General features: G+C 46.9%; 2 protein-coding genes across 6 annotated transcripts in view; one reads left to right on the top strand and one right to left on the bottom strand.

Moving 5' to 3' along the window:
* ZBTB17 (zinc finger and BTB domain containing 17) overlaps positions 1-19,093 on the bottom strand; it is a 30,583-nt gene extending 11,490 nt beyond the window's left edge. For 3 of the 5 annotated variants that reach the window (XM_027110056.1, XM_027110065.1, XM_027110059.1), the window contains exons 1-2: positions 18,944-19,093; positions 16,710-16,796 (exon numbers count right to left, since the gene is read on the bottom strand). Coding sequence is in view for 2 of the 5 variants with exons in the window: in XM_027110057.1 (XP_026965858.1) it covers positions 18,944-18,950 (7 nt within the window). In the remaining 3 variants the exon portion in view is untranslated. The remainder of the gene's footprint in view (positions 1-16,709; positions 16,797-18,943) is intronic. The other 2 variants (XM_027110057.1, XM_027110055.1) reach the window with 2 other exon arrangements.
* A 5,768-nt stretch (positions 19,094-24,861) lies between these two features.
* On the top strand, positions 24,862-27,371 carry SRARP (steroid receptor associated and regulated protein). The gene is made up of 3 exons (XM_027108296.1): positions 24,862-24,889; positions 25,490-25,642; positions 26,941-27,371. The coding sequence occupies exons 1-3, from the start codon at positions 24,862-24,864 to the stop codon at positions 27,369-27,371; spliced, it is 612 nt and encodes a 203-aa protein (XP_026964097.1).
* The last annotated feature ends 251 nt before the right edge of the window (positions 27,372-27,622 follow it).

Raw genomic sequence — 27,622 nt, 5'->3', positions numbered from 1 at the left:
CACACAGACTGCTGCCGTGAGCAAAGTTTCTCCCTGGGTCGTGAAATCCACTCTGCTCAATTCAACAAAACCTGAATCCCACATCCCCACAGCAACAACAAAATGGCATTTATGGAGGGTCTCCAACATGCCAAGCAGCACGGCACCACGTGTGGCACAGTCCAATCACCTAAAAACTAAGAGCATGGCTACACCAGGCCCCAAGCTCCGCCCTGCTGCCTCCAACAGTTAGGACTCGAGAGGCAGCTCGGCACCACGGAGGCAGCAGAGCCTCTGGGGCCAAAGCCAAGTAGGCTCACCTCCAGGTCCTGCCTCCTACCACACCCGCAGGTGACCTACAGCAAAGCTCTCCTCTGGCATAGTGGAGCCAGGGGGACTACCTCCCACATTCTTTACAGGATTAAGCTAGGTAACGTTAGCAAAGCCTGCCCAGTGCCTGGCATGTGGTAAGCACTCAGCAAACGACTGTTACCAGGATGCAGAGATGCTGACTCTACGTATTTTTTTAGGCCAAAGACCACATCAGATGGTTTCTACATATCCTTTTACGCTGGGCACCTCGGGGGTACTCAAAAACTGCTTGGTGGGCTTGCCCGGTGGCGCAGTGGTTGAGAGTCCGCCTGCCGATGCAGGGGACACGGGTTTGTGCCCCGGACCGGGAGGATCCCACATGCCGTGGAGCGGCTGGGCCCGTGAGCCATGGCCGCTGAGCCTGCACGTCCGGAGCCTGTGCTCCGCAACGGGAGAGGCCACAACAGTGAGAGGCCCGTGTACCACAAAAAAACCCAAACCAAACCAAACCAAAACAAAACAAAAACACCCTACTTGGTGACTTGAACCTTGTTTAGATGTTGTAATCACAACCCATTATTCCTTCTAAATGCAGTCTGGAAAAATCCCGGAGCCCAATTAACATGAAGAGACGGGGGCCACTGGGCAAGAACCACTCAGAGCAATTTTCTCTGTCAGGCAAGCACTTTATATTGAACAACTATTCCATAAACCCCAAGGGTGCTCCTGGCTGAAGGCTGGAGCGCCTGCCCAGAGCTCTAAGTGGGTCCACAGAGCAACGCTCCATCTCAGAGTCAAATGGGCACCTGTCAAACATGAAATATCGCCCAGGTCATTAGCAAGCACTGAACTGCATGCATTTCCAAACTGCTGCACAGAGGGAAACCATTAGCCAGGAAACAACTGGCCTACCACCAGGAGATGCCCTCCAATCTTGATGAACAACAGTCCCCAGCTCCCAGAACATGCTGTGCCAGTTGCAGGCCTGGACAGGAGACAGCCATCCAAGGGCCTCGAGGCACCTGAGAGCGATGACAGGGATCAGCGTTCCTGACTTTCCAGAAATACTGGTGGCTCGTGTACACAACCTGGCGTACACGAGCTCAGGCCAAGGGAACGGAAGTTCCCAGCAGGCCAGCCCTGCAAACATGAAAGCTACCTGCTCGACTCCACCAACCCACCTGCTGTGACAACCCGTCCCTTTTCAGCGCAACGTGGCAGAGACGCAAATATCAACAAAACCAACCGTACTGGAACTTTCCTCCTTGCCCAGGAAACACAGCTCTTATATTTAGCTTGTGTTTCTCAAACTTTCAGAAGTCCATTTCCACTTTGTAAAAACACACAAACCTGACTCAGCCCTTCCCAACAGCCCCAAACGTTTCATCTTTTCCTGAATAGTGGCCCCGCCCTGAAAAAGCACTGCTTCCTTCTACAGAATGCTCCCTGCCAAGATTCAGTACCGTTTGCTTTGAAGTTTGTGTTATAAAAAACACTTTTTTCTAAATCTAAAAATAATGTCTGAATATAAAATTAAACTGTGCTATTGACTTTGCTTTTCAAACTATACAACTTGTACTATCTCTAAATTTAACCACACTTCTGAAGAGGGAGTGGACATCCCTTTCCCTGACCCCCGATGGACCCTACTGCTCTAGGAACGTGGCTGAGCGGGAAGGCTGGCTGGCCCTGAAGAAAGTGTGTCCTGTACCCCAGCACCTGTGCCAGTTTAGAACCCATCATGCTAGTACTTGCTCTGGGGACTCTTGAAGCTTGACACGGGATAAACCAAGGGCCTTGCTACCAAAAAGACAAAATCAGAACATGTGGGACTGGCATGGGGTCTGATCATTCTCCCAACGTCTCCCCTGCTCCCCTCTGCCCAGTACTCCCTGAGTGGTGGTGGCACATGGACACAGCCTGAAATTATACTGGTAGGGGGACTCCCCTACCAAGTTTAATAAACTCATTGCTGGGTAGGCCGACTTCTTGTTTCTTCCTTACAGCTGTTTATAGCACCTACCCTAGGACTTTGCCCTCAGATCAAGTTGGGGTACAGGCCTGGTATAGAACCAATTCCTGGCCTTGTTGAATAGGACCAACTCAAGGTCAAAATATTCTGAAATGATCATTGTACTTTTGGTGCTTGTTAACTGAAAAAATATAGACAAAAACCACTATGAAAAATGAATTTCCCATCTATTAATCACAACAGCACTAATATGTATTTGAGAAGCAGTTCTGTGTAAGTGAAGGATAAATCTCCCCTAATACACAGAAGGTCTGTGGTGTGATACAGCCGCACAACTACTCATACATACTGCATTCCCCCTGGGTCCTCAGTCCATAAATTAAGAAACAGATATAAACAAAGGCCAAAGAATTTCTCAAACATTTAATGAGTGCCTACTCTGTGCTCACCTTAGGGGCAGTATTCTCACTTTGAGCCTGGCGGGGAAGACAGGTAATAAATCAATATAATACATAATGTCACATACTAAGTGCTGTGAAGGGAACCTAAGCAAGCTGAGGCAGAGGCTATTAACTACCTAAGAGAAGGTCAAGGAGGACCGCTCTCGAGGAGGTGACATTTAAGCAAAGACCAGAATAAGAGTGAGCCATGCTACCATAAGCCCAGGGACCGTTACAGTAGGTACAAGGTAGAGCAAATGCAAAGGTCCTGAGACGGGTGTGGCCTTGGCAAAAGGGGCTGGCGTGCCTGAAAAGGAGGAAGCGAGTGGGAGGATGAGAAGCGCTGAGGTTGGCAGCAGGAGAGGCTGCGATCACTCAGGGTTTTAGAGGCCAGTTAGGCTTTGGAGTTCTAAGTATGCTGGGGCGCCCTAGGAGGGTTGAGAGCAGAAGAGTGACTGCAAGGGGGCAAGCGTGGACACAGGAACACCAGGAAAGAAGCAAGAGAGGGAGGAGGCCTCCACCAAGGTGGAGGTGGAAAGAAGCAGTCAGATTAGGGATATGTTTTGGTGGAGCCAACATAATGGCTGAGCAAGTAGCTGTGGGTTGTGAGAAAAGAAAGGAGGCAAGGATGACACCAGAATTTTTAGCCTGAGAAACCTGGCCAAGGTTTTAGCCTGGCCAAGTGGCAGTGCCACTGACTGAGGTGAGGAATGATTGTGGGAGCAAAGGTGTAGTGGGAGGAGAGCAAGAGTTCTGTTTTGGCCAACTACGGTTGAGATGTCAACAGCAGAGATGGCTGAACAGATCTCTTCGCTTCATTCTAGTCTTTGCCACAAGATGGAACGGGACCACCCTGGGAGAGATTATTGTATAAAGAAGAGACAAGACGTATGGACTCAGACTCAAAGCACATGCATTTGAATCCTGGCTCCAATATTACCAAGGGGGGCTCGAGCAAGCCTCCCTGAGTTCTAGATTGCTCACCCGTTAAATTGGAGAACCACCATATACACAATGGCTGTGAGGATTAAAGAAGATAAATAACAAGGAGTATTGCACAAATCTGGGCAAAAGTAGAATTAGATATTTTTTCTCTAACAAAGTCTGTGACTGATACACAGTGAAACAAACAAGGAAAAATTAATTAAAACAAATTAATTAAAATTAATTAAAACAAAACAAACCAGGTTATCCCAGTGAAGTCCCTTTACCAGTGAATCGCATGGCTGCTTTTGGAAAAGGCAGCTGGTCAAGGCCTCGGGAAGGCAGCTGGAGACCAAAGTAGCCACACTCTAGTCCAACGTGACAAAAAAGCACATGGACTTTGTTCCTACCTGGCTTCAAACTTCTGCTGTCAGGTCTTTGTGACTGTGTGACTTAGGGCAGAAAGCCTGGGAAGAATCACCCACTCAAGTTAAATACAGATGGATTTGGGGTCCAATCTTTGCATGTGGTGGGCTGAGGGGACAGGGTAGTGGACAGTACCTTAAAGTCAACTGCAGAGCACTACCTAGTGCGGGTGCCCTGCTGGGAGCTGGCGGCTCCAAGGGAGTAAGGCCAAGGCTGTCTGGGCACCCACTCTCGAGGACCTTCCCCCGGAGAGAAAGACCCAGACCGTCACTACCCACTGATGAGAGCTGAGAGGTGCCACTGAGTGCCAACCTGGAAGGAAGTGGTGCTTTGTACATCTAAAAGCACACGAACAAAGGCAGGAAGGGCGTCCAGGTAAAGATCAGCACAAGCAACAGTGTTGGATGCATGACAGAGAGTGGTGTGCACGCTTGGGGACTGGGCCGGGGGAGAACAGCACGCTTCACATCATGAGATTAACAAGTGAGTGGAAAAAGTGGTGAGAAATGCAGCTGGAGGGACAGGCTGGAGGCCACACCTATCACACCAGGACTTAGCTTCATCCCCAGCTGATGGGAGTCACGCCAGGGGTTTAAGCAAGAGAGAGCCACGGTTAGACTCACATTTCTGAAAGGTCACTCTGGCTGCATGAGTATGGAGAACAGGCTGAAGGGGCAAGAGCAGAAGCAGAAAAACAACTCAGGAAGTCCCGCAGCGCTGGACCCTCAGGACGTGAAGAATGGCACAACGTCACCCCCCGCTGGCACCAGGAGGCTCTGGCTGGTGCCCAGAATCCAACACAATTACTGTGGGTCTTTCTGAGCAGCCTGTGCAAGCGGCCCTCCTGCTGAAGATTATAGCATCCTTTGAAGGTTTTCAGTACCTCTTCCTCGAGTGCCCCAACGTCCCTTAATATTTAGTATCCGACCCTTCCCGGGAGAAGCTGGGCCATGCTGCTTGTCCAAAACCACATCTCAGGCTGAGAATTCCTACCTCTTACTCACGTTTCTAAGAAAACGCCCACATCTCTGGAGGGACATAACAAGAAAGTGGTAACGGGGATCCCCTCAGAGCAGCAGGGGAAGGGTGGAAAGGACTTACACTTTTCACTCTGTATCCTTTCTGGATTTTTTGTTTGTTTGTTTTGTTTTACCATTTGTAAATGTTATCTATTAAAATATTAAAACTGAGAAAGTAAAACAAGGAGGGAAGGAGGGAAGAAAGAAAAAAGAGAGAAAAAAAGAAAATGTCCACAAAGTCAGAGTTTCTTTGTTTCTATTCACCGTAAACCTTTCAGACATTTTCTACAAGACTTGGTGACTGAAAACTTCTCAACAGGAAAAATTTCTCATAAGGGAAATGGAAAATTATGATAATTTGCACAAAGAATGTGTCACTCGGGAAAACATGATGAGCAAAAATTCCTTAAGGGGACAAAATGGAAAATCCCCTAGAAGAGCAGCTGGTAGCCTTTTCCAGACCCAGATGAACCCCTCCGACACTTCGAAGGCACTGAAGGCCTCTCCTGGGAGAGTCACACACACTCAGGGGGCTGACTGACTCCCCACACCCGGTTAAAACCCCTGCCTTGGAATCCAGCCAAAGGTGGTTAAGTCCAGCTTAAGCTGGGGTTAAGCTGGGGTAAGAGTACTTAAATCTCTGCACCTCAATTCCATTTCTGTAAAATGCAGATGATAATAAAAGCTTCCACTTCACAGAGCTGCCGCTGGCCATCATCATTCTTATATGACTACATATAAACCAATGCCAGCAACATCGATCTATTACAGGAAAATGGGGAACCCAATGCTCTCCTCCTGGCCCTATCTTCTAAAAATGGACGTAAAATCTCATCAGTAACCCAGGCACCCACGACAGATAAAGCTTCAACCTGAAAAAAGATCAGGAAAAGGCCCTGCAAACTGCAATGCTTATTCCACTCAACCGTAACCATAAGGCAAGGCAGAGGTGCTTTGTACTTGAAGGCAAAAGCTACCTTCTTTTTTTTTTTTTTTTAACGGTACGCAGGCCTCTCACTGCTGTGGCCTCTCCCGTTGCAGAGCACAGGCTCCGGACGCGCAGGCTCAGCGGCCATGGCTTACGGGCCCAGCCGCTCCACGGCATGTGGGATCTTCCCAGACCAGGGCACGAACCCATGTCCCCTGCATCGGCAGGCGGACTCTCAACCACTGAGCCACCAGGGAAGCCCTACCTTCTTTTTTTTTAATTAAAAGGTTATTTATTTATTTATGGCTGTGTTGGGTCTTCATTGCTGTGTGCGGGCTTTAGTTGCAGAGAGCAGGGGCTACTCTTCGTTGTGGTGCGTGGGCTTCTCATTGCGGTGGCTTCTCTTGTTGCGCAACGTGGGCTCTAGGCGCGCAGGCTTCAGTAGTTGTGGCTCGTGGGCTCTAGAGAGCAGGCTCAGTAGTTGTGGCGCACGGACTTAGTTGCTCTGTGGCATGTGGGATCTTCCCGGACCAGGGATTGAACCCGTATCCCCTGCACTGGCAGGTGGATTCTTAACCACTGCGCCACCAGGGAAGTCCCGCTAACTTCTTTCTACAAAGAACATGATGATTTTGGAGGAGCAACGAGGCTTTCATTGAGGAAGAGGATAGACTATAACAAGTCCAAAGGAAGGATTAGTTGTCCCATGGTATTAGTTAAGATCAAGAATCCAAAGCAAAAGAAAACAGTAGGTTGAATACTAATTATTAGGAGGTAGACGTATATGGACTTCAAGGTAGCACATGCTTTTCATGTGACTGACTTTTTCTGGGTTTGTTTCCTTATTACAATTAGTAACTGTGAAGGTCCCTTCTACTGTTAAGATTTAATAAATGCTGAGTAAATGATTTCATTAATAAGACTACAAATGCATGCATTTGAAGTATAACAGACACCATGTGAATGACAATAAAAATGAGATATTTATCTAGCATTTAGCAGAGTTTTTTTTTTTCATCTAAAACTTTCCCTATATTGGAAATCTTAAGATTTCCAACTATGAACATGAACTATGAATATGAACATATAGGACATGAACATCAACTACAAACTGTATACGAACATCTATGAACTATATAAGCCAACATCAAGTCGTACATTTACTATTCCAAATAGAATTAAACTAAAGTTAATATTCTGTAAAACTTGACTGGGCAAAACGAAATGTGTAAGAGGATATTTTAGAGGAATGTTCTAGGAGACCTCAAAACCTTAAGATAGGCCTGGACAGAAAGTGGTCAAGAATTCAATGTCTCAATTTCCAAGGATTTCTTAAAACTGTGAGGCTGCTCAAATCCAGATGCTGAGTGTCGCTCCAGAAGAGAGTGTTTGGACAGCAGCCCTGGGAGGATTACAAGCAGCTCAGGCCCCAGTGCTGGCCCTTGAAGAAACAGTGCTGCGGACCTCCTGCCCCTCCCACCCACCACCTGCAGCAGCGTGAGGCCTTTTAATGGATGACTTGCAACCCTGGCAGTTTTTCAGCCAGCTATTTTGAAGTGCGAGCTTCTGACAGAAACTTGGAAACCACCCTAAGTGCTGCCTGGTTCTAGGGCAGGCAGGCTGAGAGACAGAGACACAGAGAAAGAGAGACAGAGAGAGCACCAGCACGGCCATGTAAGGAAGCCGGCCAGCCCCAAGGGGCTGCTTATGGGGACTAGGGTGGGGAAGTGAGGGTACACAAACTTAATTCTTAGGGGTATGAAAGACTGGTCAGAAACCTAAATGTTCTGTTTCATTCACATTTCTACACTTATCTTCTCAACTTCCCAAATGCAAATATAAACTGGGGGGAAATGTTTACAGCCTATATGGAAAATAAGGGATAATAGTCCTGATATATAAAAGGCTCTTAAAATTAGTCAACAGTGAAAACGTACATCCACACAAAACTTGTAGACAAGTGTTCACAGCAGCGTTATTCATAATAGTCAAAAGGTCAAAACAGCCCAAATGTCTATTAACTAATGAATGGATAAATAAAACGTGGTATATCCATACAATAGAGTATTATTTGACAATAAGAAAAGTACTGATATGTGCTACAACCTGAACGAACCTTGAAAATATTGTGCTACGTGAAAGAAGCCAGCCACAAAAGGCTACAAGTTGCGTGATTCCACTTATATGAAATGCCCAGAACAGGCAAATCCCTAATGATAGAAAGTGGTTGCCTAGGTCTGGGGGAGATAGAGGTAAATGGGGAGTGACTGCTAATGGGCTGTGGGCTCCTTTTGGGGACGATGAAAATGTTCTGGTGGTGACGGCTGCACAACTCTGTGAATAAACTAAAAGCCATTGAATTATACACTTAAAATAGGTGAATTGTATGGTATGTGACTGTCTCAATAAAGCTGTTATTAAAATTAAACAACAAGAAAAAATCTCCCAACAGAAAAATGAGTCAGAGAAATGAACAGGCAATTCCCAAAAGAAGAAATATGAGTGGTCAATATACTCGATACAGAAAAAAGACGTTCAACCTCACTAATAATCGAATATGAATAAGTACAAGTTACCACTTCCAGTTTCAAACTGGCGAAGACTGAAGAGACTGAGTTTCCACTGTAGGTCAGTGTATGTCCCCAGCGAGCAGAAGCAGAAGGTGGTACACTGGGTCAGACCTATCACTACCGATGTAAGTTCTAAATACATTCACTGGTTAGGTACAAATTAATGCTTAGATGTAAGTAACTGATCAGACAGTCCCATGCAGAGGCTACAATTTCCCAGCCTGATGGGGTATTACCCAGCTGTAAGGAAATCGTGAGTCCTGGTAAAGCACTGTGGGTGGGACTGTGGGACTGCATCTAGAGAAAACACAGTCTTGCTAATAATAAGTCCCACCATGCTAAACGCTTGAGGGGAGGTTACTGCCAAGAGAAATAGTAGGCTCGCTGTTTCCCAAGGGCAGCGACCGGTGGAGAGCACACGTCTAACAGGGCCACTAAGGGAGTAACTGGAGTAGCTGCCGTGGCAACCTGCCTGCAAAGTGTTTCCTATATACATGCTACCTCATCCATACCCACAACAGTCCTCTGGGAGAGTATTAATATGATCACCCCCATTGTGCAGATGAGCAAAATGAGGCTTAGAGGAGTTGTCATCCGACCCAGGTCTCAACGACATGCCCAGATTCAAGGCCAAAGTCCACCACACTCTACAAGCTGTCCTCTTTTCACTTTAAACAAGGACAAAACTTCTGTGGACAGACACGGAATTCTGGGTTCACCAGGTCCTTAGTCTGTCCCAAAAGGGCAAATTCTCTGTCATTAATTGGCACTTACCAACTCCCTTTCCTTATATTAATCAGTGTCACAAAACATGTTATAAAAAAAAGTCAGAAGTGAACGTTACTAAGTCTTAGTTCTAACCTGCAGAGTTTGTTGCTGCCAAAGGAAACACAGAATTGAAACTCTGAAGCCTCTGCATTTCTGGAAGCACGGCACACCAGGCATGCTGGCTGGCTCGCGTTACAAGCGGCTACCAACACTGAAGAAAAATTGTTTGACGTCTTTTAAAGTGCTTCGAAGAACTGGCAAGTCAGTAAGGAATACTGACAGATGAAACAAACTTAAGCAAAGGCTGGAATCCAGAGAGCAAGTGGAGCTATAAGGGTGGGCAGCGAGGGCATTTGCAGAACTGAGCGAGCTCGAGTTCTCCCCCTGCCGCCAAGAAGGGAGGTCTCTCGGGAGGGCCCTCCAGAATAAAGCTGGCCCCAAAGGGTTATATCTTAGTGGAAAGAAGATGGCACAGAAAAAGCCTATATGAAATCTTGGCACCAAATGGAAGGGTATAAAATTCTCCCTGGGAGAATCTGTAACTGTTAGATGGCCCCCAAATGGACTACAGCCCAAATTCACACATTATAAAAGGTACACTTCAGGTAGCTAAAAAGTGATCCCAGAATGAAAGTATTAAATGCAAGAAGGAGTGAGAACCAACTAAGGTAGTAAGAAATAAGTAAATCTAAACAAATACTGAACAAATGACGTCTTCTAAAATTGAAAAAGAACACACACACCTATAGAATAAAAGTTGAGGAGGGAGTGTTAGGAATTAAAGTGAATTAAGGTCCTAACTGCTTGAGAGTAAAGTGTAAAGACACTGACTAAAGTTAGAATTTGCTGAGTTATGTAAATTGAGAGATATATCATATTCGTGGATCAGAAGATCAATATCATAAAAATGTCAACTCTACCCAAATTGATACGTAATAAATTCAATTCTAATAAAATTCAAAGCAATTCTAATAAAAGACTCCAACAATTTTTATGAATTTGATAAGCACAATCTAAAATGAAGATGGAAAAGCAAAGGGCCAAAGCCTAACCAGATACCAAGAATTATTATATGAAAACTTAGAGTGTGATACTGGCACACAGATAGAGAATAGACGGTAAAGAGGCCAGAAATAGACCCATATATTTGTGGACACCTGATGTATGATAATGGTTACTGGTGACATTAAAGACCCACAAGAAAGGGATATATTCTTTCAATAAATAGTACTGGGACAATCTGATGTGCTTGTTTAAAAAAAAAGGAAAAAGAAATTAGCTCCTTATCTCACACCATACACAAAAATAATTATAAACAGACTAAAGAACTTAATGTAAAAGGCAAAATCATAAAATGTTTGGAGGACAATATATGGGGGAATACCTTTATAAACTTGAAGTAGGAACTTCTTAAAAAGAAACAAAAAGTGCTATTAAAAAATTGATAAATGACATTAAAATTAAGAATTTCTGTTCATTGGGGACTTCTCTGGTGGTGCAGTGGTTAAGAATCTGCCTGCCAATACAGGGGACACAGGTTCGTGCCCTGGTCCAGGAGGATCCCACATGCCGCAGAGCAGCTAAGCCCGTGAGCCACAACTACTGAGCCTGCATGCCACAACTACTGAAGCCCGCGCGCCTAGAGCCTGTGCTCCACAACAAGAGAAGCCACCACAATGAGAAGCCCACACAACACAACAAAGATCCAACAAAGCCAAATAAATAATTAATTAAAAAAAAAAAGAATTTCTTTTCATTAAAAAAAAAAGCTAGAGTAACAAGACAAGCCACAAACTGGAAGTGGATAATTACAACACAACTAACTGACAAAGGATTAGTATCAAAACAAAAAACAAGAAAAAAAGTCTACATATAAATAAAAAGACAAACAATTCAATAAAAAAAATAAGCAAAAGATTTAAGCAATTGTTTCAGAGAAGCTGAAACCTGAATGATCCATTAATGCATGAAAAGATGCTCAACACACTAATAATCATGAAAATGCAAATCAAAACCACGAGGGGGCTTCCCTCATGGAGCAGTGGTTAGGAATCCACCTGCCAACGCAGGGGACACAGGTTCGATCCCTGGTCTGGGAAGATCCCACATGCCGCGGAGCAACTAAGCCCGTGCACCACAACTACTGAAGCCCGGGCGCCTAGAGCCCGTGCTCCGCAACAAGAGAAGCCACCGCAATGAGAAGCCCACACACCACGAGGAAGACTAGCCCCCGCTCACCGCAACTAGAGAAAGCCCGTGTGCAGCAACAAAAACCCAATGCAGCCAAAAATAAATAAACAAAATAAGTTTATTAAAAAAGAAAAAACCATATAAGGTATCACTGACCTTCCAACAGGTTAGCAAAAATTTTTTAATGTGATAATATCATTGTTTGGAGGATGTGAAGCAAACAGAATTGTCAGTTGAAGTGTAAATTGCGGAAACCACTTTGGAAACTATTTGGTATTATTTGGTCAAATTGAAGATGCACGCACCCTGTGATCCAGTCCTCCTCCCAGGGATGTACCCTGAGAGGCTGTACACATGTGTCCCAGGAATGGTCACAGCATCACTGTCTGTCTCAGCAAAATACTGGAAACAAGTCAAATGTCCATCAACAACAGAATGGATATGTTCTCATACAATGGAACATAATTCATCAGTGAAAATGAAATACACCTATATGTAACATGGCTTAATCTCAAGAACATATGTTAAGGAAAAAATTTAGATCACTGAAAAATAACGAAATGATTTATTTAGTTCAAAAACATGCAAAATTAAACAATACATTGCTTAGCAATACAAACACATGTGGTAAAACTATAAAGAAAAGCTAGAGGTGGGAATTCCCTGGCGGTCCAGTGGTTAGGATGCAGAACTTTCACGGCTGTGGCCCAGGTTCAATCCCTGGTCAGGGAACTAAAATCCCACAAGCAGGCTTGGCACAGCCAAAAAAAAAAAAAGTAAAAAATAGAAAAGCAAGAGAATGATAAAAGCCAAATTCAATGATTAGGTGGGGGTGGGAATGGGACAGGATCAGGGAGGGCACTCCAAAGGTAATGGTAACATTTTTTTTTGTAAACTGGGTGATGGGTACATGGGTGTTCCTTGTATCCTTTTCCTTTATATGGTACAGTATTCTTTTGTATCTACTCAATATTTAAAAAGACAATTTACAAAATTAAACAATGTTCCTTCTGACTTTAAGCAATGATTTGAAGCATTAACTTGGGCAGCTGACTGAGTTACACTAAACCAGGAAAGTCCCTGACAGGGGCCCACCCAGCCCTGAGACTATAGTAATGAGAAGTGCTTCACCACCCTGGCTCCGAAGCCGAAGCTGGAGAGATACAACTTCCCACTGAACCCTGGAGCCTTCCATTCAGGACAGGAAAATTACTGCTTAATCGGCCAGTACAGGAAGTAGTGCGGGTGGGGTGAGGAGAACAGGTTCTGCTGCCAGACCTTTTAAGACCAGAAGCTGAGTATGTTTTTGATGTAACAATGAACCCACCAAGCCTCCCTTCGGGCTAGGTCCCTACTCTCGGCTGGAATTGCCACCTCTGAGGCTCTGCATTCTGCGGTTTAGACATGAGTGAACAACTCTCAATTCTAACCATGCCCTTTGCTTCCTTCCTTTGAAGCTCAAGGCTGATCTCTCCAATTCATAACAAGCAGGTTTGAATGGAAGAGCCCATGCTCTGGTTTTCTGTACGTATCTGTGACTACATTATTGAGGTCAGCCTCAATCGGTCCTCGGACTGCTGAGCTACTGACACCCATGAGGACCTCCGAGAGTGCCAGGCACCTATGCTGACACTCAACACACACATCTGCAGCAAATGCTGAAAGCACTCGGTGCTAAAATGCCTACTCTTTGTGACCTCTGTGATTTCAATCATTTAAAAATGTGGCCAGCAAAAGAGGTAGATAATGGTCTCCAGGACAATATGCTTTGTGCACAAAAGGTACTGGGAGTTTTTCATTTCCTCTAAGGTTGGGGTCCCTCCCTTTTGTGGTGTCTGTTACCCTGACAGACACCACGTCTGAGTACCTCCGTGCCACCCACGCGGCACCATCTTGGGGGAATTCCAGGACGGTAGAGAGTGGGCCACCTGCTCTCTTCTGTGGCAAACTGTTAAAACTGAAGCTCTGCCCACAGAGGCTGCCCTTTCAGCGTTCTAAATGGAAGGTTCAGTATATGTGCAACGAAATCAAGCCATTTGGCACTTAAAAATGGTCCTCCTTATATATACATACAGACGTATATATGCACAGAAGAGCCCGGGCACGACACACAAACGCTGTTAATAGTTATCTGCGAGGGGAACCGGGTCAGGCGTGGGAGGGTGACTTACTTTCCCCAGTACTTTTGTTAGAACCTTCTGATTTTTGGACCTCATGCATGTATTCCTGTCCTAAACATTTTTTTCTTCCTCAACTCTGCACACTTTCTTTCTTGACCCTCACAGGGTCATCCTCTCCTAACACATAATAATGCTGGTTACCAATTACGGAGTCAAGGACTTGACTAAGCATTTTACATGCATTACCTCATTAATAATTCCACCCAATAAAGTTTGTGTGAGGTCATCATTATCTCCACTTCACACCCGAGGAAGTGGAGGCTTAAGAGAGGTCAAGTACTTTGCCCAAAGGCACACAGCTAGTAAGTATAAGGACCAGCTCAGGTATGCTTGGCTTAGAAGTTCAAGCTTCTAACCAGCACCCTGTACCTCAGGGGTTCTTAGCTGGGGGCAATTTTGCCCCAGGAGACGTACAGCCTCTTCTGGAGACATTGTCAGCTGCCATACTTGGAGGTAGGTGGGGGCTACTGGCATCTGTGGACAGAGGCCAGAGATGCTACTTGCATCCTGTGCACAGGACGGCCCCCAAGACAAAGACTCACTAAGCCCCAAATGGCAATAATGTCGACGCTGAGAAACCCTGCTCTACTGGAAAAAGAAAGACAGAGAAACTATCTCTGACCTAGACTCTCATAGTTTAGGTCATAGTTTACCATGTCCACATCTCATATTACACCCAAACACCAAATAAACCATTGGGTTGTCCTCTCTTCATTAATAGTATGCCAAACCCTCATCACACTGGAGGTCTCTCCAGCGCCACTGGTCGATCATCCAGTCATCCAACAATGTTTACTGAGCACCAACTGCGTGCCAGGAAATGACCTACACAGTGGGAATACCAGGAGGAATAAGACCCTGTCTCTGCCCACGAGCTGCTGGTGGTCTCACAGGGAGACAGGCAAGATAACCTATGATCATCATAGGAGGTAAGAATGTACTCCGAGGTGCTTCCCTGGTGGTGCAGTGGTTAAGAATCCGCCTGCCAATGCAGGGGAGATGGGTTCGAGCCCTGGTCCAAGAAGATCCCACATGCTGCGGAGCAACTAACCCCGTGCGCCACAACTACTGAGGCTGTGCTCTAGAGCCCGCAAGCCACAGCTACTGAGCCCACGCACCACAACTACTGAAGTCGCGTGTCTAGAGCCCGTGCTCCACAACAAGAGAAGCCACCGCAATGAGAAGCCCACGCACCACAACGAAAGGTAGCCCCCACTTGCGGCAACTAGAGAGAGGCCGCACACAGCAACAAAGACCCAACGCAGCCAAAAAAAAAAAAAAAGTACTGCAAGGTCATTGCAGGATGCTAAGAAATCACAGAGGAGGGGCTCCAAACTCAGCTGGGGCGGGGGTGCAAGGGTGAGTAGGGCTGGGAGAAGGTTTCCCAGAAGCATTTGAGCTTGAAGGAGTTAACCAGGCAGAGGGAATCCTTTCCTTCCCAAAGGACCCCTCACCAGAGCTTTCAGAATATGGTCTCTGAGAATCCAGGTTGACAACTTTAATTAGAACATTGGTGGAACTCCTGAGAAAAACAGGGAGTGCACAGAGCAGTCCTTGATCCTCTGAGTACAACCTGGATAATTCCTGCCTCGAGAGGGACAGACCGCAACCTGGCTTCCCTATCGGTCTGGGTGTTCTTCAACCGCAATCCTAACGTGTTTCTCTGGCTTCGAACCACCCCACACCTTGCAGCAGGAGGGAACTGACATGTTCACAGCAGATCCCGTGAATTACTTGCTTGACCTCACATAATTCTCAAAACAGTTCTCTGAAGTAAACATTGTTATCCCTATTTTACAGATGAGGAAACTGAGGAAGAGGAATGAAGTAACTGACCCTCAAGACAGAGAGCCACTAACCAGGGAAGCAGGGATTCACACCCAACTCCAGAGTCCTTGCCGCCTCTATCTGAGGGGACCTTTATAGTTATCAATCCAAAACATGTTATGTACTCTGAATCTTCACCACCTCAGTACAGCCTTCCAACGTCAGTCATCCTCCTTCTGTACACCACACACTTTTGAACAGGTATCTGTGGTGTTCCTTGTGTTGTACTGTGATCACCCATGTGGCTAAGAGCTCCTTGCTCCCAGGATCCAGTCTCACTTATCTTCACATCCCGAGCCCCCAGCGCAGTGTCTGACACGTCAGGCACAGAAAACACTGAATGAGTAAACAAGCCCGGACTCTCTGGGCCCAAGCAACACAAACTACCCAAAGCCAGGGGAGCCTGCCTTGGAGACCCAGAGGCCTGGGAAACACACCCCACCCTCTTTCACCAGTGCAGTGGACTTCCCTTGGGCTGGGCCCAACCCCCAAAGCCAGCAATCTAGTCACACTGGGGACAGAGCAGGTTCTGTCAGCCAGCTTTCTCTCTAGCACTGGAATAGTCGTGATTCCTCCTTTGGTTGCACACCAGATGCTTGTGTTTGGGGACATGCTGTACAAAAATATGTACCTCTAAACATTAGAACCTTAAAAGGAATAAGCGTGTGCTCCCCACTCTGTCTTTCCCTCTCTGCCAGACAGAGTGCATCCGTGATGGCAGGAGCTAGAGCAGCCAGCTTAGTCCATGAGATGGAAGACTGGGTTTGAGCAAGGAGAGCCACATGATCAATGAAACCCTGTGTCTGGATAACTTCATGGAACAGAGTGAGCTGCCCTGACCAGCTCTGGACTGCCTACTTCCAGTCTGTGAAGGAGTGAGGAATAAATTTCTATTTCCTTTCAGCCACTGTATTTTGGAGCATTTTGGTTTGTACTTACTTAAAACAAAGTGTGAACATTGCCCAGGGATTAACCTAGCATGATCTTTGTTAGTAAAACGACAATAATGTTATCAACATTCTCCCAACCAAACTAACTAGGATTTTGTCATTACTGTATAATTTTAAAGAAAAAGCTATCTTAAAAGGGTGATTTGAATCACATTGAGCCTCGAGAAGAAGGACAAACAAACTGACCTCCTGGTTTGTTTCATCTTTGAGTATTACAGACATACCTCAGATTTCCAAGTAGCCCAGGCTACTCTGTTCTGACAGTTTGTCTGGGGCAACTCCAGCTTGGCGCTCCTCCTCCAGCTCATTACCTGAATCGAAGACCAAGTGGAAAAACTGATGAGAAACTGCAAGGTATCTGCTCCCTAAGAGCTGCCCTTCCATCCACCAAACACAGGCAAATGCAGAGCACTGAGCACTGAGCCTGGCACAAAGTGTTCAGTAAGCGTTAAATTGGATTGTTACTGGCCTGCTGCACGCCAGCCCCTGTGCTGGACATCTGAGACACAAAGATCAATAAAGCCAGTGCCATTCCCTACACTCAGGAACGCCTGCTGCCCGAAAGACATAACACGAGGTCGACAAGCAAAAGCAATGAGGCTGTGTCCAAGTATCATTACAGCGTTAGCATTCCTCCGGGATGTCCTGGACACCGTGCTTCTCATTCCAGACCCTCACCCAGGTGACACATCCCTGCCCGCAACTTCAGTGGCCTTCGCTGGACGCCAGGTCACCCCCGACAGCTCCACTTGGACGTTTTACAGGCACCTACTTTCAACATGTTCAAAACGAAATTTATCTTCCCTCCTCAGACCTGCCCCCCATCCTGCCCCCTATCCCACTGAGCCGCCCCACCAGCCACCAGCCAAACATGTGGAGTCAGCCTGACTCCTCCCTGCCTCTAAACCCCTCATCTAAGTAATCACCCACTTTGGCCAAGTCTACCTCCAAAACATCTCTCCCCACCCTTCTGCCTCTAATCTAACTCAAGTCCACCCTCGTTTCTCACCTGATAGTTCTAGTAACCTCTTAATTGGCCTCCGGGCCCACTCCCTTTAATACGTTCTTTAACTAGAGTGATCTTTCTAGCCCGCAAATCTGACTTTTAAATGGAGTCCCATTAACCTAAAATTTCAAGTCCACAGCTAAGTTTAAAAGGCCCTCTAGGGGACTTCCCTGGTGGTCCAGTGGTTAAGACTCCGGCTTCTACTGCCTCCACTGCAGGGGGCATGGGTTCGATCCCTGGTCAGGGAACTAAGGATCCCGCATGCTGGCGAAAAAAAAAAAGAAAAGTGGGGAGGGCCCCCTAGGACCAGACCAGACTGCCTCTTTAGTCTTACCTCTAATCTCTGTCTCTAGGCAGAGAACTTCATTTAATTATTACACTGGCTTCCCAGCTTTCTCACAAACTCTATCTTCAACTGAGAATACTCTCCCTCTTTCCTGCCCGTGCTCCCCAAGCATCCTTCAGGTCTCAGTTTCCTGGGGAACAGAAGCCTCCCTGGATTCGCCTAGACTGAGTGAGGTGCCTCTACTCAGTGTTTCCAGAGCAAGAACTTTTCTGCTTTTCTTCCATCATATCAGAATTGCCTATGTATCTGTATGTCTCCCACATGAATCTCTGAGCTCTGGGTGATGATGTGGATACGAAAGATAACAGCAACAAACACATACAGCGTTTACTTTGTGCCAGGAAGCATTCTCAGTACTTTACACCTATTACCTCATTTAATCTTTATAACCATTTTAGGAAGCAGATTTTATTCTCAACTCTGCTTTAAGGATGAGGAAACCGTGACAGGGAGCGAGAGACTAACGAAGGACACAGTTGGCAAGCACAGAGTCGGGATTCAAACCTGGCTGCCAGGCTCCACAGTTTAAACTTTTTAACCACTATGCCAGTCCGGATCACTCTCTCTATCCCCAGAACCTATCAAGAGCTGAACCACTGTCTGTGGAACCAACGAATGAATGAAATAATCTTATACAGGGGCAGTGTCGGCCTCCTACACGTCAAGCTCCTCCTAGGCCCTGACAGGCTTGTGCCGTCGGGCCCCGCCGGCCAAAGAGAACTACGCCTGCACCCCGCCACCTCGCGGCCTCAGAACGCCCACCAGCTGCGGCGCGCGGGGTCAAGGGGCGGTGACAGCCGGGCGGCGGGGGCGGAGATGCTACCGGCTGGGGTGTCACCCAGCCCGGAGGCGACTCGCGCTCCCTCGCCGGGACGGCGGGTCCGGTCCGCCCGCCCACTCCCCGCCCGCTCGCCGGGCGGCGCCCCACACCCATTTGCCCCGCACCCTCTTGTCCTGTGGGGTCCCCTCAGTCCGGGTTCCCTTCTCAGTCCACTTCCCTCCCCTCCCCCACACAACCGTCCCCGGCGTCCCGCCGCGCCCCATCCTGCGCCGCCTCCGCCCAACTCCTGGGACTCCTCCGGCCCCGGATGCTTGCTGACCCTCACCTGCCATGTCCTGGACCCCACCGCAGAGGGAGGTGCATCACGGCAGCGAGGAGGCCGGGGACAGCACTTCAGAGCAGACAAAGGGCGCCGCCATGTTGGAGTCGGGCGGAACCGACCTCGCTGGCTTCCCGTCTGCAACTTCCGGCGCATGCGCAGCGTTCGCCCTAGCCGTAGCTCGTGGACAGGCGCATGCGCCTACTGTAATAACAGTTACTTGTACACTTAGAATTGTTCGCCTTGTAACCGTTTCTTGGTTTTCTATTCCAAATATCACAATAACAGCTCCTACGTGTTCAGCGCTTACTGTGTGCCAGGCACTGTGTTAAGCGCTTTATGTGCATTATCTCAAGTCCTCGCACCAACATACGATGTTTTTGTTTCCCTTTTGAAGAAGGGAAAACGGAGTCTCAGGGTAAATGAATTGCCAGCTGTCACGCATCTTGCAAGTGATGAAGCAGAGATGTGAACCTAGTTGTGGCATCAAAGCTGCAGAACCACGATTATGTTTTTCTACTTTCTGAGCCAACCACTGCCCGCTTCCCTGTTTAGAGGAGATCCAGGATTAGCCTGGATGTGAATGAGGGTGCCTGGAAACAAAAGTCTGCCTGCAGACGTGACCAGCCACTCTGTGGCCTCTTTCCAACTTTTCAGCACCTTCAGGCCATTGACTTTTCTACTTCCAAACAGTTCCTCGGCTTTCTCCTTTCTTCACTTCCGACCCTATTTATTTTTCATGATCCATAATTTTAAAAACACTCTTGTCACAATCCAAAACTCCTTTGCTCTTTGTCTTTTTGTCACATGGATTTGGTAAAAATTTCAGCCCTGGGTGACTCCAACTGCTCCTTTTCCCTTTGCTGACACCTAAACAGCCAAACACAATTGGAGAAAGTACCCAGTGGGACAGACTGTTCCCTACAAATCCATGACTGCCAGCCTTAAGAGGGACTTCAGCAAATGTCAATCTGGCCAATTGACTGCTCCTCTCTTCACAATAACTAGAGAAACTAAAAAACTCAGCAGCAGTTGACTTCACCCTTTCATTTACAGGAAAATGATAGCAAATCTGATAGGAACTCTCCTGTCTTCCCAATATTAAGCATGCAAATCTACTTCTGAGTCATCTGTGTTGGATGTAGTCAATTGAGACTCGGCATCCATTCCTTCCAGAATTTAAAAAGTTAAAATTTTATTTCCCAGACTCAGTAGCAGTTAGAATCCCAGATACAGATGGTTCTGCCAGTAGGTAAGATTTGGAGGGTGGAAGAGAGGGAGTAGCCATTGGCCTGCTGATGTTAGCTGATTTTTGCTGACAAGAAAGGTCATGCAAATGTGGGGGGTTGCAGCAGTGCATTGTGGCCAGTCTCCAGCTTCATGAGTGTTCAGAAGCATCTGTGAGATGTTGCCAGCCGAACTCAGCATTCTAGTGCCTGGGAACCAGCTTCTAGTCCCAAATTTAGATCCATGGACCCTTGCTGTGGTGATACGTTCTTGAGTGCAATAATCTCAAGGGTGACCTCTCAATTCCCCATCTTCCTGATTGTGGCAGAAGTAATAGCTCCTAACTGGTGAGTTCAATGGTATTCTGGGAGTCATTAATAAAAGTCCAGTCTAGAGACCATTTTTTCAGCCCCTCCAGTAAGTTTGTAAACATTTAATTCTCTGTATTAAATCCATTTCTAGTTAAAATAAGCTTAGAAACAAGGTAAGGGATCTTTGCATTGATGGAAATGTTCTGTACCTTGACTATGTCAATATAAATATCCTGGTTATGATATTGTACTACAGTTTTGCAAGGTGTTACCATTGGGGGAAACTGGGTAAAGGATGGAGAGGGGGATGGAATTGCTCTGTATTGTTTCTTACAATTGCATGTGAACCTACAATTATTTCAAAATAAAAAGTTTAATTAAAGAGAAAGTCCAGCAAGGTTTCTATTTCTGCAGGAAACTGACGCTCAAAGATGGAAATCAGGGCATTAAGTTTGAAGGTGATGCAGATCTAGTCTATTTCATGCAGGCAAAAAATAGTTACATAACTTACCATTCATCACAATAAGTATTGTTGCCTAGAGGAAAGTGCCTAATGAAGGTAAGGCTGTAGATGGAGCAGTTGCTACAACTGACCATTATGGTGAGAGTGAGGACCACAAGGACTGTGGGGTGAACTGGCTGTTTATAATTACACTGAAGAGTTTCAAAAAAGAAATATTTAGGGTTTAAATTCTCAGCTCAAGACAGAGCCAGAGAACCAGGGCCCACTCCTGATTACTCTAAATATGTTTTCTCATCTCTTATAGCCACAGGGTTTATGCAGTCAAAAATTGGACGGAGCTGATCCTGTGAGTTGCTAAACTCCAATATAATTGCAATGTAAGTTGTAATATAATTGCAGTATAACTGCAACGGGCCAGATGCATTGACTGGGAACAAGGGACACTTAGGAATCGAAATGGGGATGTTTGGGTGGATGCAGATGACTGAGTCCCCTGACTCCCCAAATCCAGAATTCAGTGAAACTCCCATGCCACAGAAGCAGTCCCTCCTCCCATGGAATGGGCTGGTCCTGCTTTCCCTGGAGAGCATGTAATAACCTCATAGTAGGAAGTTATTTTGCAAGGAGATGCTGGTTCCTTTCAGAGACCACTCCACCATCCTTCATTTGTCTCCAGATCTATAAAAAGAGTCTAATTCCAAAATGCCCCAGGGAACAAGCATAGAGTCTGGCTATGGAGATGGTTTACACACAAGAAAGAAAGAAGGAAAGGAAGGGAAGGGAAGGGGGGTGGAAGGAAAAGAAGGAAGGAGGGAGGGAAGGAGGAAGAGAAAGAAAGAGAGAGAGAGAGCACCTTAACTAATAAATGAGCTGAAACCTGGGGAATATAGGTGTAACTGGATTCTAAAGGTGCTAGGTCCAGGAGGAAGGGAGATTACATTAGACTTGGCAGAATGTCTCGGTACAAATGCACATTACAGAGATTTGGGTGTTTTAATGTTCCAGCTGAGAATGGTTCTAACAGCACAGTTGGTTGAATAAAATCTGGACCCCATAGTGGTCTTCATTAAATGACGGTGAGATGATGGAAACTCTTTAGAGTAATAGAGAGGAAGAAGTGCAAAAATTTGGGCAGGGTGGTTGTATACATGGGAGTAAGTATACGTGTGTTGATTGAATGAGTGAAGGACTGACTTTCCTGGTTTCTCACTAGGGGCCATTCCTCCAGTGTATTACTAACTGGCCCCCTCACCCTGAGCTCCTCCCCCTCTAACCCCCTCTTCCCCTTAGCCCCCAGAGTGAGACACAGGTCCCGTCACCATCTCCAAAGTCTCCGGCCTAAACCTCATCCACCCCCTACCCTAAAGTCTTCCCAAAGCTCAGTCACTATTTACACATGGGCTACCTTGCATTTTCCCAATAAGGAGATTATTTTAAACTGGTTGGCCAGCTTGTGGATGTAAACTTGAAGCACTGTAGATAAACTGACAAATGTCTATTTATACAATTTAGTTTATCATTTTGATTATAAACAGCTTAAAAATCATGAATTATATAACAGTGTATTAATTTATAAATGCTACTTTTTTTTTTCTCTGCTCACTTTTCATGTAATGGTTTCCTTTACTCTTCACAGACATCCTCGGCACACATCCTTGACATACACTTTTAAATTCCTTTTCATTTTGAAAACTTTGTTAAAGTACACAAGCGTAGTGAAAGTAATGAAATATTTTCTATACCCCTATTACCCAGATTCAACAGTTAACTTTTGCTAAGTGTACTTAGGATATCCTTCCTTTCTTTCTTTTTTTTTTTTTTTTAAGATATTGGGGGTAGGAGTTTATTAATTAATTAATTTATTTTTGCTGTGTTGGGTCTTTGTTTCTGTGCGAGGGCTTTCTCTAGTTGTGGCAAGCGGGGGCCACTCTTCATTGCGGTGTGCGGACCTCTCACTATCGAGGCCTCTCGTTGCGGAGCACAGGCTCCAGACGCGCAGGCTCAGTAGTTGTGGCTCACGGGCCTAGTTGCTCCGCGGCATGTGGGATCCTCCCAGACCAGGGCTCGAACCCGTGTCCCCTGCATTAGCAGGCAGATTCTCAACCACTGCACCACCAGGGAAGCCCCTCTTTCTTTTTTTTTTGGCTGCACTGTGAGGCATGTGGATCTTAGTTCTCCCCACTGACCAGGGATGGAACCCGTGCACCCTGCAATGGGAGTGCGGAGTCTTAACCACTGGACAGCCAAAGAAGTCCCTATCCTTCCTTTCTTTTTTTTTTAAATTTATTGAACATATTTGTTTTTGGCTGCGTTGGGTCTTTGTTGCTGTGTGCAGGCCTTCTCTAGTTGCGGCGAGTGGGGGCTACTCTTCGTTGCGGTGCGCGGGCTTCTCATTGTGGTGGCTTCTCTTGTTGAGCACGGGCTCTAGAGCACAGGCTCAGTAGTTGCGGCCCACAGGCTTAGTTGCTCCGCGGCATGTGGGATCTTCCTGGACCAGGGCCCGAACCCGTTCCCCTGCATTGGCAGGCAGATTCTTAACCACTGCGCCACGAGGGAAGTCCCTGTGACATCTCTTTCTAACCCAGCCAGGAGAAGGTCTCCAATTATAAGGACTAGTGTGATTAGATTGAACTCACTCAGATAATCCAGATCAATATCCCTATCTCAAAGTCCACACCTCTGATAAATATATATATTTAAATAAATATATATTTGGTCTTCTGGTTCCTGGCACAGAGCTCCTAACAGCCTTGAAATTTCCCAAGTCAGAAGAGTGAAAAGGGTGTCTTTTGTTATGTAAATGAGGTGACTTTTGGAAAGCCCCTGTGTCACCTAAGAATGTGGGCAGGAGAACCAACCACGTGATTAGAGGGTTGGAACTGGCAGTTCCACCGACCCACTGACCTCTGTGATGTGAGCGGGGATGGAGACTGATGGCCACCAAAGGCCAGCGATTTGATCAGTCGTGCCTATGTAACGAACCTCCATTAAAACCCAAAAGAACAGGGTTTGGAGAGCTTCTGGGTTGGTGAACACGTGGAGACTGGGAAAAAGTGGCGCTCTCAGACAGTGTGGAAGCTCCTAGCCCTCCACACATACCTCGCCTGTGCATCTCTTCCTGAGTTATATTTTTTTTTTTTTTTTTTTGCGGTACGCGGGCCTCTCACTGCTGTGGCCTCTCCCGTTGCAGAGCACAGGCTCCGGACGCGCAGGCTCAGCGGCCATGGCTCACGGGCCCAGCCGCTCCGCGGCATGTGGGATCTTCCCGGACCGGGGCACGAACCCGCGTCCCCTGCATCGGCAGGCGGACTCTCAACCACTGCGCCACCAGGGAAGCCCAGTTATATTCTTTTATAACAAACTAGTAATCTAGTAAGTAAAATGTTTCTCTGAGTTCTGTGATCAGCTCTAGCAAACTAATCGAATCCAAGGAGTGCATTGTGGGACCCTCCCATCTGTAGGTCAGAAGCACAGGTGACAAACCAGGACTTGTGATTGATGTCTGTGACAGGCAGTCTTGTAGGACTGAACTCTTAGCCTGTGAGATGTGAAGCTATCTCCAGGTAGGTAATGTCAGAAATGAATTAATTGGTTGGTAATGTGGAACAAAACAAAACAAAACACATCAGAACTGGTGTCAGAATTGGAATACCCTTAATCACACCTGCAAAGATGCTTTTGCTGTGTAAGGTAACATTTTTCACAGGTTCTGGGGATTAAGGCATGGACATCTTTGGGGTACCATCTTCTACCATACATACTTATTTATAGTAGTACTACTGTTTCTGTTTAATGAAGCCATACCAAGTTTCCTCTTGTGGACAAAGAATGTCACCTGCCATAACAGTAAACAAAGGATGTTGCAGCCATCAGGCCACCAGCCAATGCAGCCACCCCAACAGTGCAACCTGAAGGGATCCAGGATGGAGAAAAACAGGATACTGACCCTAGGTAAGGTGGAGCCCTCATGATGGGGTTAGTGCCCTTGTAAAAGGGACCCCAGAGAGCTTTCTTGCACTTTCTGTGAGGTGAAGACACAGTAGAAAGACAGCCATCTATGAACCAGTAGGCAGGTCCTTACCAAACACTAAAATCTATAGGCGCCTTGATCTCAGACTTCCCAGCATCCAGAACTGTGAGAAACAAACGTTTGTGGTTTAACTTGCCTAGTCTATCACTGCTTGAACCGACTAAGACATGGACATATTGTCAGCAGTATTCCATATAGTTCTTAGGTAGGAAAGAAGCAAAACTGAAAACAACTGAAAACTGGGAATGCAGCCAGAGAATGACTGAGGTTTGGGAAACTGAGGCCTGGATGAGAAGGTTCCAAGGCTTGTCTCAAGTGAGGAAGCAGCTGGAGTTGGAGGAAACAGCATCTGTTTGGTAGAAGGCCTACCTCCCAGTGACCCGACAGCAACCCTGTTGACATAACCCCGTTGATCAAAGCAATCCCCCAACTGCTCCAAGCCAGTTCCTGTGGCTCGTGGTGGAATTCACTCAGCGGATCCGGAGCTGGTAAATATAAAACGTTTGGTCCTCGGGTGGGAGCTGCATCCTGGAAAAGGCTGCTGACAACGGCTCCCTCTGCCAGTGCTAAGCCAGGCGCTATGGAATCAGTAACAGTCCCAACAGAAGACCCCAGGGACCTGAGAGCCTGCCCCAAAGTCAGGGGCCTGGAGACGGGCTTGGAGACTAGCTCAGGTAAGAGGTGGCAGAGGGTGCCTCAGCCCTGAAGCTGAGGGGGCTGGGCAGGCTGGGGGGTGCTGGCAGCAGAGGGCAGACACCCTCCCCTCTGGGGCCACCAGGATTCTCAAGCCATGGGTGGGCTTCAGTTACAGTTGAACCTTGAACAACTTGGGGGTTAAGGGCGCTGACCCTCCACGCAGTAGAAAATCCGCCTATAACTACAATCAGCCCTTCGTATCTGAGGTTCCACATCCACAGATTCAGCCTACTACGGATTGTGTAGTAATTGGTATTTATTGAAAAACATCTGCATGTAAGTGGACCTGCAGTTCAAACCCGTGTTGTTCAAGGATCGACTGTATTTCCTGTGTTAACTAACCTACCAGCACAGAAGCTTCCTTCTGAAGCCTGTGCCGTAGTGAAGAGCACGTAGTGAAGAGGATGGATTTGTTTATTATGTGGGTAACTTGAAATGTTACTTTTCTAAGAGCACAGGCTTTGGGTTCAGAGAGACCTGCTCTGGCCTTGCTTCACCGATAAATCGATTGACTGGTTCTTGGCTTCTCCCCGTTTGGCGGGGTGGACAGAGCAGGGATCCCCAGGGCAGAGGGGACCGATGGACAAGATTATGGGTGGGGAAGGAAGAACAGCATGATGTTCCCTGAGGACCACCAACATCTGTACAAGCTGAGCCTGAGTTTCCTCACCTGTAGAAGGCGGCCGGGGGTCTCCTCTTACTCCTCACTACAGTGCGGCCCGTGGACCAGCAGTACCGGCATTCCCTGGGAGCTTGTTAGAAACGCAGACTCTCAGGCTCCACTCCAGACCCGCTCGCTGTACCAGAATCTGCATGTTCACAAGATGCTCAGGCAGCTCGTGGGCACAGCGGGGTTGAGAGGCTCTGATGCAGTGGCCTCCATGTTCCTGGAAGGCAGAGAGCTGATAGGGGGAAGCCAGGTTTAAACTCAGGTCTCCCCAGTGCTGAAATCCACGCTCTTAGGCCCCGCTGTCTTCCCATCTTTGTGCGTCAACTAACACGCAGTTAAATCCCTGTTAACTCTACTCAGTATTCTGTAATAACCTACACGGGAAAAGAATCCGAAAAAGAATGTATGTGTGTATATGTATAACTGAATCACTGTGCTGTACACCTGAAACTAACACAACATGGTAAATCAACTACACTCCAATATAAAATAAAAATTAAAAAAAATCCCTGTTGAATGAATGAACAAGTGAATGAACACATGAATTAATGGAACCATATCCCTTTCAGTGCTAGCACAAATCTTTGGTCTTTTCCTTCCTTCTAGGTGGAAAGCCGGCCCGCCATCAGAAGGCCATCCCCAAAGCTCACTTAACTTTCGTTATCGACTGTACTCGTGGGAAACACATCTCCCTGGCAGCACTCCCAGGGCCACCCCGCGTCCCTAGTCCCAACTTAGGACCTGTCATCCCTCCAATGAAGACTTACATCTTGTTATGTGGGGAAAACCGGCCCCCCCATATAAATCAGGAGGCTCCCCTAGGTGGGGGAGGCCTTGCCCAGACCAGGGGACCCCTGCCACCCTGCAGAGAGACTACGGCCCCAGATTCCTCCCCAGCCAGCCCACTCTGCCTCCAGGGGGCTCCTGAAGCCAAGGGGGGCCCTGCGAAGACTGTGTCCTCGAGGTCTTCAGCTTGGGGAACGGTCATCGTCTCGCTCAAAGCCCTCTCCTCCTGTGTCTGTGCGCAGGCTGATTAACTGGAAGAGCCTGGCCAATGGAGGAGAGGGCTGGCAACCCACGCTCCAGAGTTCAGCAGATGCAGTTCCCAGGGTTCACTCCCTCTTCCCCAGCCAAGCAGAAGTCTTTTGTGCCTGAGCCAGGGAAGGAGCATTAGATCCCTAAAGGACATCTGAAACAGCCACGAGTATCCTACTTCTCCATCCTCTGCATCTTTGTTCACCTTTCAGCGGAAGCAAGATAAGGCAACGCCACATAGAAAGAGACTCAT

This window comes from Aethalodelphis obliquidens, unplaced genomic scaffold (genome assembly GCF_003676395.1).
Source record: "Aethalodelphis obliquidens isolate GAN/ISIS:26980383/991018 unplaced genomic scaffold, ASM367639v1 scaffold9, whole genome shotgun sequence".
NCBI lineage: Eukaryota > Metazoa > Chordata > Mammalia > Artiodactyla > Delphinidae > Aethalodelphis > Aethalodelphis obliquidens.
This window is presented reverse-complemented; position numbering and strand designations above follow the sequence as displayed.

Bases quoted from the DNA above. Each gene is read 5' to 3' on its own strand.
- SRARP (XM_027108296.1), top strand. From the start codon at position 24,862: ATGGAGAAAAACAGGATACTGACCCTAG. The intron at 24,890-25,489 runs GTAAGGTGGAGC...CTCGGGTGGGAG, and splicing joins AAACAGGATACTGACCCTAG to CTGCATCCTGGAAAAGGCTG. The intron at 25,643-26,940 runs GTAAGAGGTGGC...CCTTCCTTCTAG, and splicing joins GGGCTTGGAGACTAGCTCAG to GTGGAAAGCCGGCCCGCCAT.